Source organism: Culex pipiens, chromosome 1 (genome assembly GCF_016801865.2).
Source record: "Culex pipiens pallens isolate TS chromosome 1, TS_CPP_V2, whole genome shotgun sequence".
Lineage (NCBI taxonomy): Eukaryota > Metazoa > Arthropoda > Insecta > Diptera > Culicidae > Culex > Culex pipiens.
The window spans coordinates 115045805-115062237 of NC_068937.1; the positions used below are offsets into that span (position 1 = coordinate 115045805).

Consider the following 16433-nt stretch of genomic DNA (forward strand, 5'->3'; position numbering starts at 1 on the left):
ACTCGCCTTTGCACTTATCGCGCAAAAACGTAAACGTAGGGTAGAGTAGTCATCAATGAGACACGGGGAACAATGATAAAATGGCTCTCACAAGTCGTAGTTTCAACCAATCAGGCTCATATTTGGGGGAAAGGTGTGTCTACTGGATACACGTCTGCCATTATAGTGGCTTTGGTTATGGAAGCTCCCTTGAAAAGTTATTCATAAATGTTTGATTCTGGGGTGTAAAAGTAAATTATGGACAAAAATTACTTTTTCGCTCGTAGGCTGCCATTAACACCAAAACTAATATTTCTTCAAATTTCTTTCGACGTTCCATAGGAATTGAGTTGGGCTACAAAGTCCTTTCATTAGGTTTGGCCAAAATTTAGAATATACCCAGTATCCAGGACTGTCTCATTGTTCCCCACTCATTTCAGCCCATGGGTAACAATGAGACACTTTGATTTTTTTTCATTAAACTTTTCAAAATCTATGAAATTCTTTGAAAACATGAATTAAAAGTGATTTTTGGCATATTTATAGAGTTTTAACTTCATTTAACCAAAAATACAAAGTTATTTGGTATAAATATACGAATTTTACAAAATTTAAATACTTTTTAGTATAACTTTTGTTAGTTAAAGTTTCATGATGGCAAAATTGCTCTAAAATGTTCAAGGTAAGTTACCTCCAATGGAACAATACAAAAACATGATGTTTTACTAGAAAAATCTTGATTTTCGTAGTGTGTCTCATTGTTCCCCAGCTGTCTCATTGTTCCTGCCAAGTGCGTCTACAATGAGACAGTTAAATAACTCTGGCTGTAGATGTCGGATCGATCTCATATTTTGGTCAATGTTAGAACACATTAAAAGAAAGAAAATGCAACAAAAAGCTCATTAAAACATGCTGATGAAAAAATTAGAAAAATCTTTGAAAGTTGAAAACCAAAAGTGTCTCATTGATGACTACCCTACCCTAACCTTGAACTAAAGTTCTCCTACTCGGATGTAGGTGGCGAATCGAGTTTTTAGCTTTGGTTTTGGGGGCCTATATTTCAGATCTGGAGCCGTGGGGTCGGAGACGAACATTTTATTTTTCGATTCACAATTTTCGACCAGTAAATGTGATCAAAGCCATTTTTAGAGGTATTTTTTGGACTATTTAACAGATACATGGTGTCGATCCAAATCCCAAAATAAAATTCCCTGACTTTTCCCTGACCTCTCCAGACCACCAATTATTTTTTATTTTCAATTTTTTACTAATATATTGTTTGGAGCGTTTTTATGGTTTCATGCATTTTCCTTTTTGAATATTAGAAATTTAAGATATTGAAAAAAATCAATGACTTTTTTATTTTATTATTTTAATGGTGGATTCTGCAAAAACTTAAATACTTTTTTTATTTTGATAATCTTTTTTTTTCTAATCGAACATCCAAAATGAGCAACCATAAAATTGTCCTATGTTTTTTTATATGATGATGCCATTTTAAATGTTGCCTTTTACCAAAAAATCTAGAGTTTTTTTAATGGGTCCTATAAACATATGAAACACAATAGAGGAAAAAGCAAAAACAAACATTTTGGTAAAAAAATAAAAAATGTCAACATTTAGAAATTCAGATCTAAAAACTGAATGAAATCTTAATAAAAAAAATAATAAAATTTAAAAATTATAATAAATTGTCGATCTTGAGATTTTAAATTTAAGATACAGTTCATACTCGATGATCTTACCAAAGCGTCACTTAGAAAAATCGAAGCAAATTTTCCTACATCTTCTTCTCAAAATTTCTCTAACCGAAAAAAAACTCAAAAAATACTTCAAATTTTATCAGGTCTTCTATAATCTAAGATGGTAACAAAAACGGCAGCAATCAAGAACCTAGGAATTTAAGAATTTAAGAATTTAAGAATTTAAGAATTTAAGAATTTAAAAATTTAAGAATTTAAGAATTTCAGAATTTAAGAATTTAAAAATTTAAGAATTTAAGAATTTGAAAATAATATTCTTTTTGTTCTCTTGATTGTTAATTTTAATTTTTTTTAATTTTTTATTTTAATTAATTTTTAATTTTTTATTTTTGAAAATTGATATCTTTGATTTTTGTTTTCGGATTTTTTTAATTTTTGATTTAAAAAATTTGGATCTTTTAATTTCTTTTTTAATATGAATTTTTTTTGGGTTTTCAAAGGCGGAGAAGCTTCTGTTACGTCCAATCATGCTTATATTTGGGATAAAAGCACAGTACACCCACTGGAACATGTCCAATAATAATTTTTGTGACATCCAAATGTCTGTATCTTCAGGAAAAGTTTGAAATATGATTAAGATTCACAATAATAAAATTCAATGTATCCAGTATAAAAGAACAATAAATAAGGATAAAAAACATTACTCAAAAATTTAAAGAAATTAACTATTCAGAGTCAGTATGTTTAAAAATGAGTTGAGTGTAGTCCGTAACAACCTGTTTATTCCATAAATTTTTGGTTTTATTTCTTTAATTCTTGAATTCAATTCTTTAATTTTGAATTCCATTTCACCATCACTATTTTGCTAACATTTTGAGAAAAATAAAAATTTAGATAACGAATACTTAAGTAAAATTTTGGAAAATTTTCTAACCTTGCATTTTTTTTAGAATTTTAGAATAAGAATTTAAAAAATTGAAAAATCAACAATTCCAAAATATCAGAAATTCAAAATTTAAAAAAAATTTAATCTTTATGCTTAAGAATTTTAGATTTTTTTTAATTTTTGATTGATTCGATTGATCGAAATTTTAACTTTTGATTTTTTAAATCATTCAATTTTTCTGACAAAATGTATGATTTTCTCTATGGTCCCTATATGCTAAGCAAACGACCAATTTTAGAACAAATCTCTGAGGATGGTGGGGCAACTGCCTCATATTGTCCCACCCTGTGTGCGCTAGTAATTTGTAATTTTCAGTTGAACGGAAATCCAAATCAAATCCAAATTATTTGATTTTTAAACCTAAACATATTGCAAACAAGCTAGGCGCTTTTCATCGTGACCCTTTTTTAAGCATTTTTTATATGGAGTTCTGCGTTCCTTCCGGACTGACCAATATAAAAAATAAATATTATCAATGTTGCAAAGTTTGGCCTGGAAGACATTCAAATACATCATCAAGGGCGAATTTTCAAAAAGAAATGAAATTTTGTAGTAATATTTTTAAGATCATCGAAATTCCCTGACCCAGCTTAAAATTCCCTGACTTTCCCTGACTTTTCCAGGTCAAATAAAATTCCCTGACAATTCCAGGTTTTCCCTGACTTTTCCAGAAATCGACACCATGAGATAACACTATCAAATTAAAAGAATTCAGTTTCAAACAAAAAGCCATTCGAAAACATGCGCCATAAACTGCTTGGGCCCAAAATTTGAAGATTTTCCAAAATGAATTTCCACAGATATAGCCATTTTAGTGTTTTTCGTCTTATTTTTACCCTATTTTTTCCTATAATTTTTTTGGATTTATACAAAATCATATACTGAACATCAAATTCAAAGTCCCAGCCCATTCTCGATCGAAAGCATTTGGTATGAATTGTATTCGAGTAAATTTTGGCTTTGATCGGACTGTTGGTTCAAAAGTTAGAGCTGTATGATTTTTCTTTATATACAGAGTAAATTTCTCAAAAAAGGTAAGAAGTTATTCGGAATCATTCTCCCCAATCACTCAAATTTATCTTTCTAACTGAGTGTTCACGACTCGATCAAACTTCTCAACAAATTTTACATTGATTGGATTCCACACTTTTAATAAAAAAAAAAATAGTTAACATTCCAACGCCCAAGGCTCCAAAAATGTTGGAACGGTAATTTCAACTCAATGGTTCTCGGGCATAACTCAACCAATCAAGATGGTTCTTCTTTCAAGTGATTTGTTAGGATGTCTAGATGATTTTAGAACTTTGTAAATAGAACTTAATTTGATCAAACCTGTAATTTTTGCGACCAAAAACATCGTTCCAACATTTTTTTTTTTCTCGTGTAAAAAATAATTCGCCAAAAATTCCGCGGGGGCAGTCGTTTTAAAAAAGGTGGAACGATGTTTTCGGTCGCAGAAATTACAGATTTGTTCAAATCAAGTTCTGCAAAATTTAGGATCATCTAGACATTCTTACAAATCACTGGAAACAAGAATCGTCCTGATTGGTTGAGTTATGCCCTAGAACCAGCGAGTTGAAGTTACCGTTCCACCTTTTTTGGGAGGCTTGGGCGTCCGCGTACGTTGGACATGCGTTGAGCGTTCCAGTGTTAAATTTAGTTCAATTTGCAAAGCCTCCCAAAAAAGGTGGAACGAGGGGGGGGGGGAGTTGGATTTCCAAAAAGTGTCCACGTGGTTTATGAATGGTCCCTAAAATCTAGTCAAAATTATTAAAATTTATTAAATCAAGTTGAATTTCATTAAAATTTGTTTAAAGTATTGCTTTATTTGAGTTAAATTTGGTTAAGATTAGCTACAAATAAATTAATAAATTAGATTGGTTGAAAATAGTTAACATCAGTAAAATTCAGTTCAAATTTGGTCATATAAGTTCAATTTGGTTTAACTCAGTTTAAATTTTCAAAAATTGGTTTAAATTTCACAATTTTTTTCATTTAGCAATTAGCGAATTTGGAATCGCTCATTCGACTGCAGTTCCATTTTAACTAGCGAATCCGCTCTGTTATAAAACGTTTAATCAGTCGATCAATGTTATGCGTTGATTTGTAAAAGGTTTGTTATCCTCCTTATCACATAAAAAAACAGCTTAATGGCCCACCTATTAACCATCTGGCTTCTATTTCAAACACCCAATTGCCTAAAATTGACAGTGACAGTGCGATAAATGCATAAATTTTAATGAATCATAAGCTCGGCCGTTTAGGTGTTAACAGAATTGATAAGCAGCTATTAAGTTCTTGTTAAGTTGTTATCTACGCTATCACACTCCAATTACGATAAAGCTCAGCTTTCTTACAAACGCTCAAACTACTCTAAAAACCACACCACGTGGATGAACTCTACCGTGTTTACCACTCTCTTTCTCTCTAATTTCAACTTCTCTCGTCGTTATTGACAATGAATGCATGCTTATCTCTTGGTCTGGTGACGCGATCAATCAGTCTCAGTCAGCCGGCAGCAACGGTCACGTCCCGTTTAGAGCCCTTCAAAAGTGCAGTATCATATCATAACCAGCCACAACTTTGTCTACCGTGGCGACGACGTTTTTTTTTTTTTTTTTTGTTTTCGTGCACTTATCAGCAATTTGTTTGTCCATAAAACAAGTCAAGTCAAAACAGTGCGCGCTCGTTTTTGGTTGCAATGATAATCCGAAACGGCGGTGCAGATCGCCTACCGAGCGAGAATCCCAGCAGTGGTACGTACATTATCCAGCGATCGCGCTACTAGCGTTAACGAGATGATTGATGCTGAACTTTCTCTGGCAGATGATCGCGACGACCTTGACTACCGGGAACGGCTGCCGCGGGTGCGGGTCGTGCCAAGGATACGATCGCTGTGCAGTTTGGGCACGGTTCGTCGCCGGGTGCACGTGCTCCAGTGGTTGCCCAAATATCGCGTTCAGTATCTGTTGTCGGACGTGATCGCTGGAGTTACGGTCACGCTGACTGCCATTCCGCAGAGCATTGCGTACGGAATTTTGGCGAATTTGGAGCCTCAGGATGGGATTTACTCCAACCTGGTCGGTTGCTTCATGTATTTTCTGTTTGGAAGTGTCAAAGACGTGACCGTTGCGCCGACATCGATCATGGCGATCATGGTTCAGGGAGTGGTGCTAAGGCTGGGACCTGGAGCTGCCCTGCTGACCTTGCTGGCCGGTGCCGTCACGTTCCTGTTTGGAGTGCTCAACTTGGGCTTCCTGGTGAGGTTTATCTCGATGCCGGTCATTACGGGGTTTACAACGGCTGCGTGCTTGACCATTGGCAGTGCCCAGCTGCGATCGCTGTTCGGGATTAGTAGTAAGGGCAAGGGCAGTGACTTTATCGACGCGTGGGAAAACGTTATTCACAACATTGGCCAGACGCGACTTTGGGACACGCTGCTGGGCTTCAGCTCGATCGCGTTTTTGGTGATCTTCCGGGTAGGGTGTGATCACTTTGAAATTTACTTCTTAATTTAACGTAACTTCTTTTGTAGCTCACCAAAGATTGCGGTCGAGGCAAATGGAAGGTCTTCTTCAAGTATCTGTCGCTACTTCGCAACGCGCTGGTCGTGATCATTGGAGCGTCACTGGCCTACGCATTCTCGCTCGAAGGGATTGAACCCTTCAAGCTAACCGGCCACGTCGAACCGGGCGTTCCACCATTCCACGTCCCACCCTTCTCCATCACCAACAACGGGACGCACTACGCGTTCGGCGACATGATCTCAGTAATGGGAACGTCGATCATCACGATCCCACTGGTTTCGATCCTGGAGATCATCTCCATCGGTAAAGCCTTCTCCAAAGAGAAAATCGTCGACGCCACCCAAGAGATGATCGCGCTGGGCATGTGCAACATGGCGGTAGCCTTCACTTCCCCACTTCCGGTAGCCGGATCGTTCACCCGAACCGCCATCAACAACAGCAGCGGCGTCCGGACCTCACTAGGTTGCGCGGTCACCTCGAGCATGCTACTCCTCGCGTTAGCCCTTCTCACCGACGCCTTCTACTTCATCCCCAAAGCCACCCTAGCGTCCGTAGTGATCTCCGCCATGATCTTCATGGTCGACTACCGAGGAATCGCCGAAATCTGGCGCGTCAAAAAGCTGGACGTGATCCCATTGGTCGGAACCGTGATCGCCTGCCTTCTTCTAGGCCTGGACTACGGCATCCTCATCGGAACGGCCATCAACTGCTGCTTCCTGCTCTACCTCATCTCCGCCCCAACCATCACGATGGAAACAATCCTCCTGGACAGTAGCTGCCACACCCTGCTCGTCCGGCCCGCATCCGATCTGACCTTTTCGTCGGCGGAATACCTGCGCGATCGGATCACCCGGGTCGTGGCGGAGGCTTACGAAGCCCCCATAGACGTGGTGGTGCTCGACGGCGCCGGGGTCAACTTTGTGGACACGACGGTCGCGAAGAATTTGCTCTGCGTCGAGACGGATCTACGGGCGAAGGAGGTCGGGCTGGTGCTGTGGCGATGGAGCCGCGCTACGGCGGGGGCTTTGGTGCGGCTGGATAGGAACTTTTTGCCCCTTTTAAGGGATGACAAAGAGCTTGGGGAGGTCGTGAGAGGTTGGAGGGAGGTTTGAAGGTTTTCTGCCAGCTCATTTTTAAGTTAAGAATAGATGAGGAAATGCTGACACATGGTGATTTGTTAACGATTAATTTTGGTACGTAATTTTGTTTTGACTGCAAATCATCAAGTCTGGAGCTTTTTTTTTGAAAAGGTCCAATAAACCAAATTTCTTGTCTTTGCCTTTTGGGTGTTTTTGAAACCGCCTTTAGTCAAGAGTATAAAAATTTGGCTTATTGGACCGTTAAAAAAACTCCAGAAGTGTAGTTTCAAGGCCAAAGTAAATTTTTAGTTCTCCGGAGCGTTATTCCCGAGGTTATTTCAATTGATCGTGTAATTCTATATCGATTAGATATTATGTAACTATAGGTTATAAGCTAGTAAAATTCGTCATGAAAAAAAACTTTAAGCAATGTCTATAATAATATGAATAAAAATAAACTGCTGGTTTATCTCAGTCTTGTTTTGTTATGAAAATAAATCAAATTATTCGCTCTAAAGCATTGCCTTGGCGTTCTCGATTGCGAGATTCCTACTCAAAACTAGGTGTCCAAAGACTTGATTGTTGAGACAATTGCAAACCTCTTTTTAACACCTAATCTTCCATCCTTTGGATTACGAGTCCAACTACCTACAAGCGACTCCATCGAGGCAGGACCCAGGGAGACGACTCCTACACCTGGATTGAGCTAACGACCCTAACCTCTATGTTAGACAGGTGCCAACATTTACTTCCCCGTCCGACGGAAGGCGTGATCAGACAAATCTCGAAAAATGCCGATCATTGGTTCACTCACAGAAGTCTCCATACAATTTTGTCAGCTGTTCATACAAAAATGGTATTCGAAAATTTGTAACGTTAGAAGGATCGATTTGGTGTCTTCAACAATGTTGTAGGACTATTCAGAAGTTTAAAGAAAAGAAGATTTTTTTCAAACGTGCATTAGAGACATTAAAGACTGGATTCTTGGTTGCTGAAATACAGTGAATAAAAGAAACATTTTCTTATGCCTATCTCAGCAACTAGTGGTCTAATTTTCAATGTTGAAAATTAAGACATTGTTAAATTTTACGATTTTTTCGAAAAAAGAAAAATATTTTGAGAATTGGGTCCTAAAATGAAGCTTAGATTGCTGATATTATTGTTTACAGCGATAAAGCTTATTTTTCTGAGTACAATGACCCTTTGTACGACCACAAAGAGTTTAAAATGGATTTTTAAATCAATTTTGAAAAATTAACCTCGCGGTCCTTCTTGACAGAAAAGTTCCTACTTGACAGCTCGTTCCAAGGGGACCATAGTTGATCCATCGAAAAAATGTTGTCTTGTCAAAAAAAAAATTTGCATTAAAATGAAAAAAAGTGATCAGAAATTGTTTTTAATCGTGTTTTTTATCGTTGTACATAAAAATTGACATAGGGCTTTAGTACCCAATTTTGGAATCAAGACATCCAATATCACGCCCGCTGATACGATTTAATTATCAAACTCACCACACAACAAACAACCATGTTCACCACGCAGCTGTCAGTTCTGACGGTTCTGACAGTGCGCCACCCGTTGACAGCTCGCGCGGGGTAAATAAACGCGCATTGGGTGTAAACAAAGCTCCGTGTCTGCGCGCGGGGAGTTGCTTAAAAAAAGTTTAGTTTTCAGCGTAATTTGAGTGAAAATTGTCTACTTTCTGCGGAAAAATTTCAACCCGCACAACCTTGCGATGGACGTGGACGCGACCCTGCAGGACTCGGCCAGCGGCGGAGGGCCGGATTTTCGGGACGACGTGTAAGTCCGCGCGCGAGAGTGTCCTCCTCCCCGCTGAACGGGGAGAGGTGATTTGTTTTGGTTTTGGTGAAAAGTGAAAATTTTCTCTTGTTTGTTTTTTTTTCTTCCTTCTCTTGCCGCAGTCCAAACGACAATCCCGAGACGTACTGTCGGCTGTGTTTTTCGGAGCAGGGTGTGAATTCGCTGTTTCCGCCGGACGGGGGCTACATCCGGGAGCTGACGGAGAAGATTCGGCACTGCGCGGGCGTGCGGATTTCGTTGCGGGACGACTACCCGGCGGGGATCTGCAGTGCGTGTGTGTCCTTTCTGGACGAGGTGCACCAGTTTCAGAAGCGCAGCAAACACTGCGACGAGGTGATTCGGACGAAGCGGAGCTTGCTGGAGTCGATCCAGGTGAAGGTTGAGCTGAGGGAGGAGGAGCGGCCGGCGGGCGGTTCGGCGACGGCGATGGCGGCCGCCGCGCAGGATGGGGAAGGGGATGAGTACGGGGCGGATGATTGTCTGACCGAGAGCAGTATTATTGCGGATGCCATTACTAGCTTAAACGGGATCGGGGAGTTGATGGGGACGTTCCAGGGTGCGGCCGGGGGTGAGAACCATGTGTTTCCGCGGATGGAACCGTCGGTGGCCGCCAGCGCCAACAAGGAGCATCGTTGTATGGTATGCGCCAAGATGTTCCCGGATCGGGAGTCCTGGATGGTGCATTTGGGTGATCACGCGGAGGAACGTCCGTACCAGTGTTTGGAGTGCTTTGCCCAGTTCCGTGAGAAGCGATCTCTAGCGCGGCACTTGAAGGCCGTCCACGAGGAGGTTCGGGACCGGAAGTGTCCGTACTGTCCGAAATCGTTCAAGTACAGCCACCATCTGCGCTATCACATACGAACGCACACGGGGGAGCGGCCGTACGTGTGTGAAATCTGCCAGGACAGCTTTTCGCAGCACATCCAGTGGAAGCGGCACCAGGCCAAGCACCAGCAGCGGCCGGATCAGATCCACGTGTCACGACAGGTCGTCGGCGGCGTCGTGTCCAGCGAGGACTCCACCATCAAGTGCGAGTTCTGCCCGAGGGTGTTCTCGCGGCTGCAGGACTACCGGCGGCACGCGCCCAGTCACAACGCGGACAATCTGAACTTGGACCGGTTGGCCGAGCATCAGATCGCCACGCTGCACACGCTACACCAGCGTTAGGTGCGCCGGCCGGCTAGTTCTCTTTTGGAATCTTAAATAAATTTGGACCGTTTTTCTTTACGAGCGTTGTTTTACTCTCTTAGTGTGCCCCAGTCACGTTGTCCTTGCAGGTTCCAGTCTAGCGCTTCTCGGCAGATCTCATAACGTGCTCTTCCTCACAGTACCAGCGTGAATAGTAATCGATCTATCTTTAAACTTCCAATCCCACCAAGAAAAACAATAGAATTGCGTTCACTTGTCAATCTATTATCAGGACTGTGATATACTTACACGGCCAACAAAACCCCGCCTACTTACTCATTTCCACATCTGTTTATTCGATCTCCACCACCTCCACGCTTCCGTCGTCCATCCGGGGTCGCTTGGCCGGCACCACCATTACCTTCCTCCCAGGTCCACTGACCGCTCGCTTCGCCATCATCTCCAGCATGTTCGTGTTCAGCTCGTCCAGCTCCAACCGGTCACGAATGCTGGCCACACCCTCCTGGTGGGCCTGCAGCAGATGCTTCGCACACTCAAACTTGAACGGGAAGTTCTGCTCGCAGTACCAACACTTCCAGCTTTCATCCTCGACGGCGTTGGAAACCACCGCCGGTTCCGCCGGGTGACTTTCGACGCGCATTTTGAGCGTTGACGGCGGCGGCGGAGGTGCCGTCTGCTTGAGCGGTTTTGGCATGACGAGGGCGTTTCCGGAATCGCCGACACCTTCGAGCGGGTCGTCGAACTCGGTTTTGATCTCGTCCGGAAGATCCATGGCGGTTTCGTCGATGGGACGGGTTTGTGGGGGAGGAACGCCGATGGAGACGGCTCCGGGTTTGGCGTAGACGATTCGTTTCACGATGACCGGAGCGTTCGGGGCTCGTGTTAGCGTTGGGAGTCTCGGCGTTCCGACGTTCTGGAGCGGTTGTGGAGTCCTGACCGGAGTGGTGGCTCGTGCATTCATGAAAGCTGCTTTGCTTACTGGTGTGAGAATGATTTTCTTGGGAGCGGGTCCCCGGACGACGTGGGACTGGGAGAGAACGCTGGACACGGTCGTTCCCACCAGCGGTGGCATTGATTCGCAGGAGGCGAATTCCGGAGGGTTCTGGCCTTTCAGCTGCTCGAGCAGCGCCCGATTGTTGCTGCAAATCTGTTGGCGGAACGTGCTGAAGTTGTTGATCAAAGCGGCACATGGAACGCAGACGTAGACGGACTCTTTGGGGCGGGCAATAATCAACACCCCGGTGCAGACGTAGATCTTCTCGAGTAACTCGTCGCGGACAACGATCACGCCGGAACAGAGCGGCTCCAGCTGCTGGTTGGTGAAGCAAAGCCTGCAGTAATCTGGAGAACCGGGCGGTGGAACCGGTCTTGCTGTCGGTTGCAAACCCGGATTGCCCGACTGGATCGCCTTGCAGGTGCGGTTCGCGATCGATACTGGCCGCTTCGGAATGGGCTGAGACGCCATCTGAGCCGCGCGAGACGGTCGCGGCCGATTTTCCGATCCTTTACCCTGAAAAGCAATAGAAAAAAAGCTTTGTTATTAGACCGCCATCTATATTTTAAAGCAAACATCTCCAAACTTGAACGCAAGATTGTATGCAATTTAATCAAAACATATACAGAGTTTCGCCTCCAGAACCCAATCTCCGTATATTTTCACACTAACCCACAGTATCTTTTCACCGGTGATGTAGCGATCGTCCACATCGACGCTCGATGCATGCAACTCCGCAGGATCCAGCTCCTCCTCCTCCTGTTCGACGGAATCACTCAGCGGTGGAGTCTTCAAGCGCGTCATCGCATCGTGCATTTTGCTGTAGTGCACCCACTCTTCCGCCGGATAGTAGTCCAGCTTCGGGTCCCGTGGACCCGTGATGCGCTACCAGGAAAAAAACGGTCATTTAGCGTACTGAAAAACCTACAAAAATTCTCAAACCTGATAGAGCCGCAACAGTTTGGTCCACTTGAGCTCCATATGCTCAACGGTGAAGCAGTTGAGCACTGGCGAGCAGCTGCGCTGAACCGATCTGGGAAAATGACAAAAAGTAAGTTCTGAAACACGCCACCAGGAGCGCTGCAATCTTGACGGAGAAAAACTGCCAACAGAACAAAGCCAATCACTTACTTCCAAGCGTTTTCTCGATTGGCCGTGTAACGAAACATGTGCCGGTACTTTACGCGGCCCTCGATGAGGGCGTAAACTTCGTAGTTGGTCACTGAAATTAATGGGAGGTTAGGTTAAGCCATAGATTGAAATATAAACGACTAACTTCTTCTATTGGTTTGCTTTGTTGGCATCTCTTCAACTGGTTTCCTGGCAGGATGAGGTAGTTCCGTACGTTTCGGCTGATTTTCCTCCGAAGGTTCCAAATTGAGCGACGGCACCCAATCCGGATCACTGGAGTCTGTGATGCGCGCCTTTTTTCCTGCGAAATCGATCAAACTGGCATCACTGCTTGTTTTGTGTCAAGTGCCGCACTAACCTTTGATAAAGTGCCGGCTGCAAATCCACAGATTTTTGACGCTCATGTCCACCACCTTTCCGAGGGCCGTTTCCCACAGGGCTCGCTGGCGGGCCTTCAAATTCGCCAGCAGATCCACGGTACCGGTTTTGCCGGCATCAAGCTTGGGGACTTGCGAGAACGTAACTCCGTCATCCACTTTAGCCCCACAGTGCTGCACGGCGCAACGGTTGTTGTAGCTTGATCTTGAAAACAAACATTTGTACAAAAATCTAAATAAGTTATAAACTTTACTTACTTTTTCTCAGTTTCCATTTTTTTATAAAACACCAAACAACGCAAACGGCAACCACACTTTTCCAATCCCGTCAAAGTAATGACAGTACTACCGCGAAAACTGACAGCGGAACCAACATAAACAACCTGCTCAACTGTCACTATCGGTACCGTGGTGAATATGAAACGCACAAAAACAACACCACGGTGACATCCCCGTGTCGAATATAAAATTACCTTTCGGATGACCGCCGTAGTTCGCGCGCCCGTATCAAACGGCAGCGGGGCCTCCAGCTTGAACACACACGGAACGGCGTCCCGCTCGAGAAGCCGCGGGCCACCATCCCGCCCCGTGTACTGTTCCGGCAGGAAGTGGGCCGAGCAAATCCGGGCCGACGAATTGCTTAGCATTCGCCGGTCAAACTCGTGGCCACAGGTTTGCAGGCCCGCCATAATGGCCCGGATCCAGCGTGACCGACGCGGCTCATTCTTGGGAATCCGGTGGCCCGATAGGGCGTTTGACGGATGGTCCAACAGGCTCAGAACGTTGCTGCAAAATTTGAGCGCACACTTCATCGCGATTGGAGGGAAAGAAACATTCACAACACTGAATAATTTTGTTTATGTTTTGAAAATAGGGGGAGTTGGCCATCATTTTGCATTGCTCTTTTTGGATCCGAAACACAGTAAAAAATCTATTCTACTGTAAAAAAAAATAATAACAAGACAACATTTTATGATGGATCATGATTCAGTCAAGGAAAACCACGAAGTTTTTTTTTTTAATTGGTATAAAAATCAATTTTAAATCCTTTGCGGATGTACAAAAGAACATTGGTACACATGATCATAAGCTTAAAGCGGTATACGCACTTCGGAAGAAACCGGTCAAGAAAAAATCAAATGGGCAGCAGCAGCAGCGCAAGCGAGTCAGAGAGGGTGAAGAAAAGCCCCAAGAAATTGCTCCCTCTCCTTTGTTCTGCTATTCGTAAAGCTGTTTCTTGACCCCTTTCCTTCCGATCTGCATACTAGCCTTAAACGTTGTAAACAATAATATCGCAAATTTAAGCTTAATTTTAGGACTCAATTATCCTGATTGAAATTTTGGCGAGGGCACATAGTCGAGACAACGAACTGCATTCAAATTACTCAAGTCGCTAGATATTTAAATTTGCGAATTTTTAAGATTTTAGTTAAATACTTAATACACTCAACCCCCGGTGGTTGGTCACTTTTTCGTTTGACACTTTTTTAGTTTGTACCCCGTTGGTTGGTCAAAGTCAAACTAAAAAGTGACGAACTGTCACTTTTTACACGGCGCTCACGCACATTATCAAAACAAACGTTTGGTAGTGTGTGCGAACTCCGTGTAGAAGGGGTGTCAAACTAAAAAGTGACCCCGTTCGTTTGACAACAGTTGGTGTCAAACCATCGGGGTTTGAGTGTATAGTCGAGACTAAGCCTCAATTATCCAAATTCGAATAATTTTCCGAAGGTTTGTATTTCGTATAGGACTTCAGATTTACGAGCAGATATCTTTCGATAATTCTATTCCAGTGCTTGAGGGTATCCTTAAATCTTACTCGACTTCCGACCCTTCGTTGCTGAGATATTGCCATGCAATGGTTTAAAAACAGGAAAATTGCAAGGGGTTGGAAACTCTTAGAGCTATAATTATTATGTTAACCAGTATATCAAAATATATGTTAGTATACTTATTATTTCCTTTACATATCGCCAGTATACTTACCAATATACTGAGAGTATCTTAATATACTAACATTTTATTTCTTTTCGGTTAGTATACTAACAAGAATACTGGAATATCGTTAGTATACTTAGTATTCCTAAGTAATATTAGAGTTTCCAGCCCCTTGGAAAATTGATATTTTTTAAGTCCCACCCAAACAACACACCATTTTCTAATGTCGATATCTCAGCAACTAATGGTCCGATTTTCAATGTTAAACTATGAAACATTCGTGAAATTTTCCGATCTTTTCGAAAAAACTATTTTCAAATATTTTTAACCAAGACTAACATTTTAAAAGGGCGTAATATTGAATGTTTGAAATTTCACAAATGTTTCATAGTTTAACATTGAAAATCGGACCATTAGTTGCTGAGATATCGACATTAGAAAATAGTGTTTGGGTGGGACTTAGAAAACATAAATTTTCCTGTTTTTATACCTTTGCATGGCAATATCTCAGCAACTAAGGGTCGTATCAACAATGTTCAAAAGTGCAAAATATAGAGAATATAGAGAAGCTTTTCAAAAATATTGTTTTCAAAAGTGGGCAAACATGTGCACTAATTTAAAAAAAAATAAAAACTTCGACTATTTTCAAAAAAGTCACCTAAAAATGGATGTAACTTGAAAACGGTGCACTTTATCAAAATTTAACTGAAGTACTTTTTGATTGCAAATTTGATTTTACATCGAAAAATGAAGTTGAAAATTTTTGGCGACAAATTTTCCGATTTGTTGAAAAAATCAGTATTGATTCAAAAATTCATAGCTCGCTCAAAGATTTTTTGCACAACCTGGAAATTTCTGAAAAGTTGGCATTCAATTTTGGTGTCCTCTAAAACATCAAAAAATTAAAAAAAAATTAAAAATAGTGTATTTTTTGCAAATCAAGTTTTAGTGAAAAAAAGTTAAATAAAAATCACCAAATTTTTTTTACCGTGTATCATTTTTTTTCCAGTGTAGTCCATATCCATACCTACAACTATGCCGAAGACACCAAAACAATCAAAAAATTCCTTCAAAAGATACAGATTTTAGAATTTGTATACATCATTTTTGTCAGGTCAGCTGCTAAATTTGTATGGAAAATTATATGGACAAACTAATAATGCAAAATGGCTTCTTTGGGTATACCGAAGGCACCAAAAAAGTTTCAGTCGGATTAAAAAATACAAAAAAAAATCGAATGACCGAAATCTGAGAGAACTGCTCAATTTGCTTTAAACATTATTTTCAAACTAAAAGAGACTGATTTTGAGAAAAAAATAATTAAAGTGCTAAAATTTTGCAAATAAAAAACATCACAAAAACTGGACAAAGTCCCCTAACATGTCTGTTTACCAACAAAGCATAATCGTATGCTGTGGTGAATATGCTGCAATTGTGGTGAGTAAGCATGGTCCGTTCGGCGTACCTTGTTGGTCTTCGGCAACGGCGGTGCCACATCCGGCGGGAAGATAATCGGATAGGCATCCTTTTTCAACCATCGATTCTCGTTCTCAACGTTGTACTGTTCCGGTAGAAAGTGGGCCGAACAGATGCGGGGATCTTTAACGCGCAGATGTTCCTGCACGCGGTCCACGTCGTACTGGAGTCCTCCGCTGCGGCGGACACCCTCGATGACGGCGTCGATCCACTGCTGCCGACGAGGTTCCTTTTTCGGTATACGGTGTACCACCAGGTCGGAATCTTCCGCCCGGATGTCCTGCTCGCAGGTCGACACAATGCATCGCATTTT

The 16433-nt window shown here is 42.0% G+C and overlaps 4 protein-coding genes across 4 annotated transcripts; 2 read left to right on the forward strand and 2 right to left on the reverse strand.

Annotated features, from left to right (window-relative positions):
- Positions 1–5141: 5141 nt before the first annotated feature.
- On the forward strand, positions 5142–7704 carry LOC120416961 (sodium-independent sulfate anion transporter-like). Its single transcript, XM_039578876.2, has 3 exons — positions 5142–5384; positions 5455–6107; positions 6164–7704. The coding sequence occupies exons 1-3, from the start codon at positions 5330–5332 to the stop codon at positions 7265–7267; spliced, it is 1812 nt and encodes a 603-aa protein (XP_039434810.1). The 5' UTR covers positions 5142–5329; the 3' UTR covers positions 7268–7704.
- Positions 7705–8814: 1110 nt separating this feature from the next.
- LOC120416438 (zinc finger protein 8-like) lies at positions 8815–10282 on the forward strand. Its single transcript, XM_039578195.2, has 2 exons — positions 8815–9034; positions 9157–10282. Exons 1-2 carry the CDS (start codon positions 8970–8972, stop codon positions 10220–10222), a joined length of 1131 nt encoding a protein of 376 aa, XP_039434129.1. The 5' UTR covers positions 8815–8969; the 3' UTR covers positions 10223–10282.
- A 165-nt stretch (positions 10283–10447) lies between these two features.
- On the reverse strand, positions 10448–13121 carry LOC120416419 (uncharacterized). Its single transcript, XM_039578173.1, has 7 exons — positions 12965–13121; positions 12688–12911; positions 12475–12630; positions 12330–12420; positions 12141–12231; positions 11871–12083; positions 10448–11714 (listed from the first exon to the last, which is right to left on the reverse strand). The coding sequence occupies exons 1-7, from the start codon at positions 12979–12981 to the stop codon at positions 10536–10538; spliced, it is 1971 nt and encodes a 656-aa protein (XP_039434107.1). The 5' UTR covers positions 12982–13121; the 3' UTR covers positions 10448–10535.
- On the reverse strand, positions 13052–16430 carry LOC120415930 (uncharacterized). Its single transcript, XM_039577579.1, has 3 exons — positions 16110–16430; positions 13180–13512; positions 13052–13063 (listed from the first exon to the last, which is right to left on the reverse strand). Exons 1-3 carry the CDS (start codon positions 16428–16430, stop codon positions 13052–13054), a joined length of 666 nt encoding a protein of 221 aa, XP_039433513.1.
- Between the last annotated feature and the right edge of the window lie 3 nt (positions 16431–16433).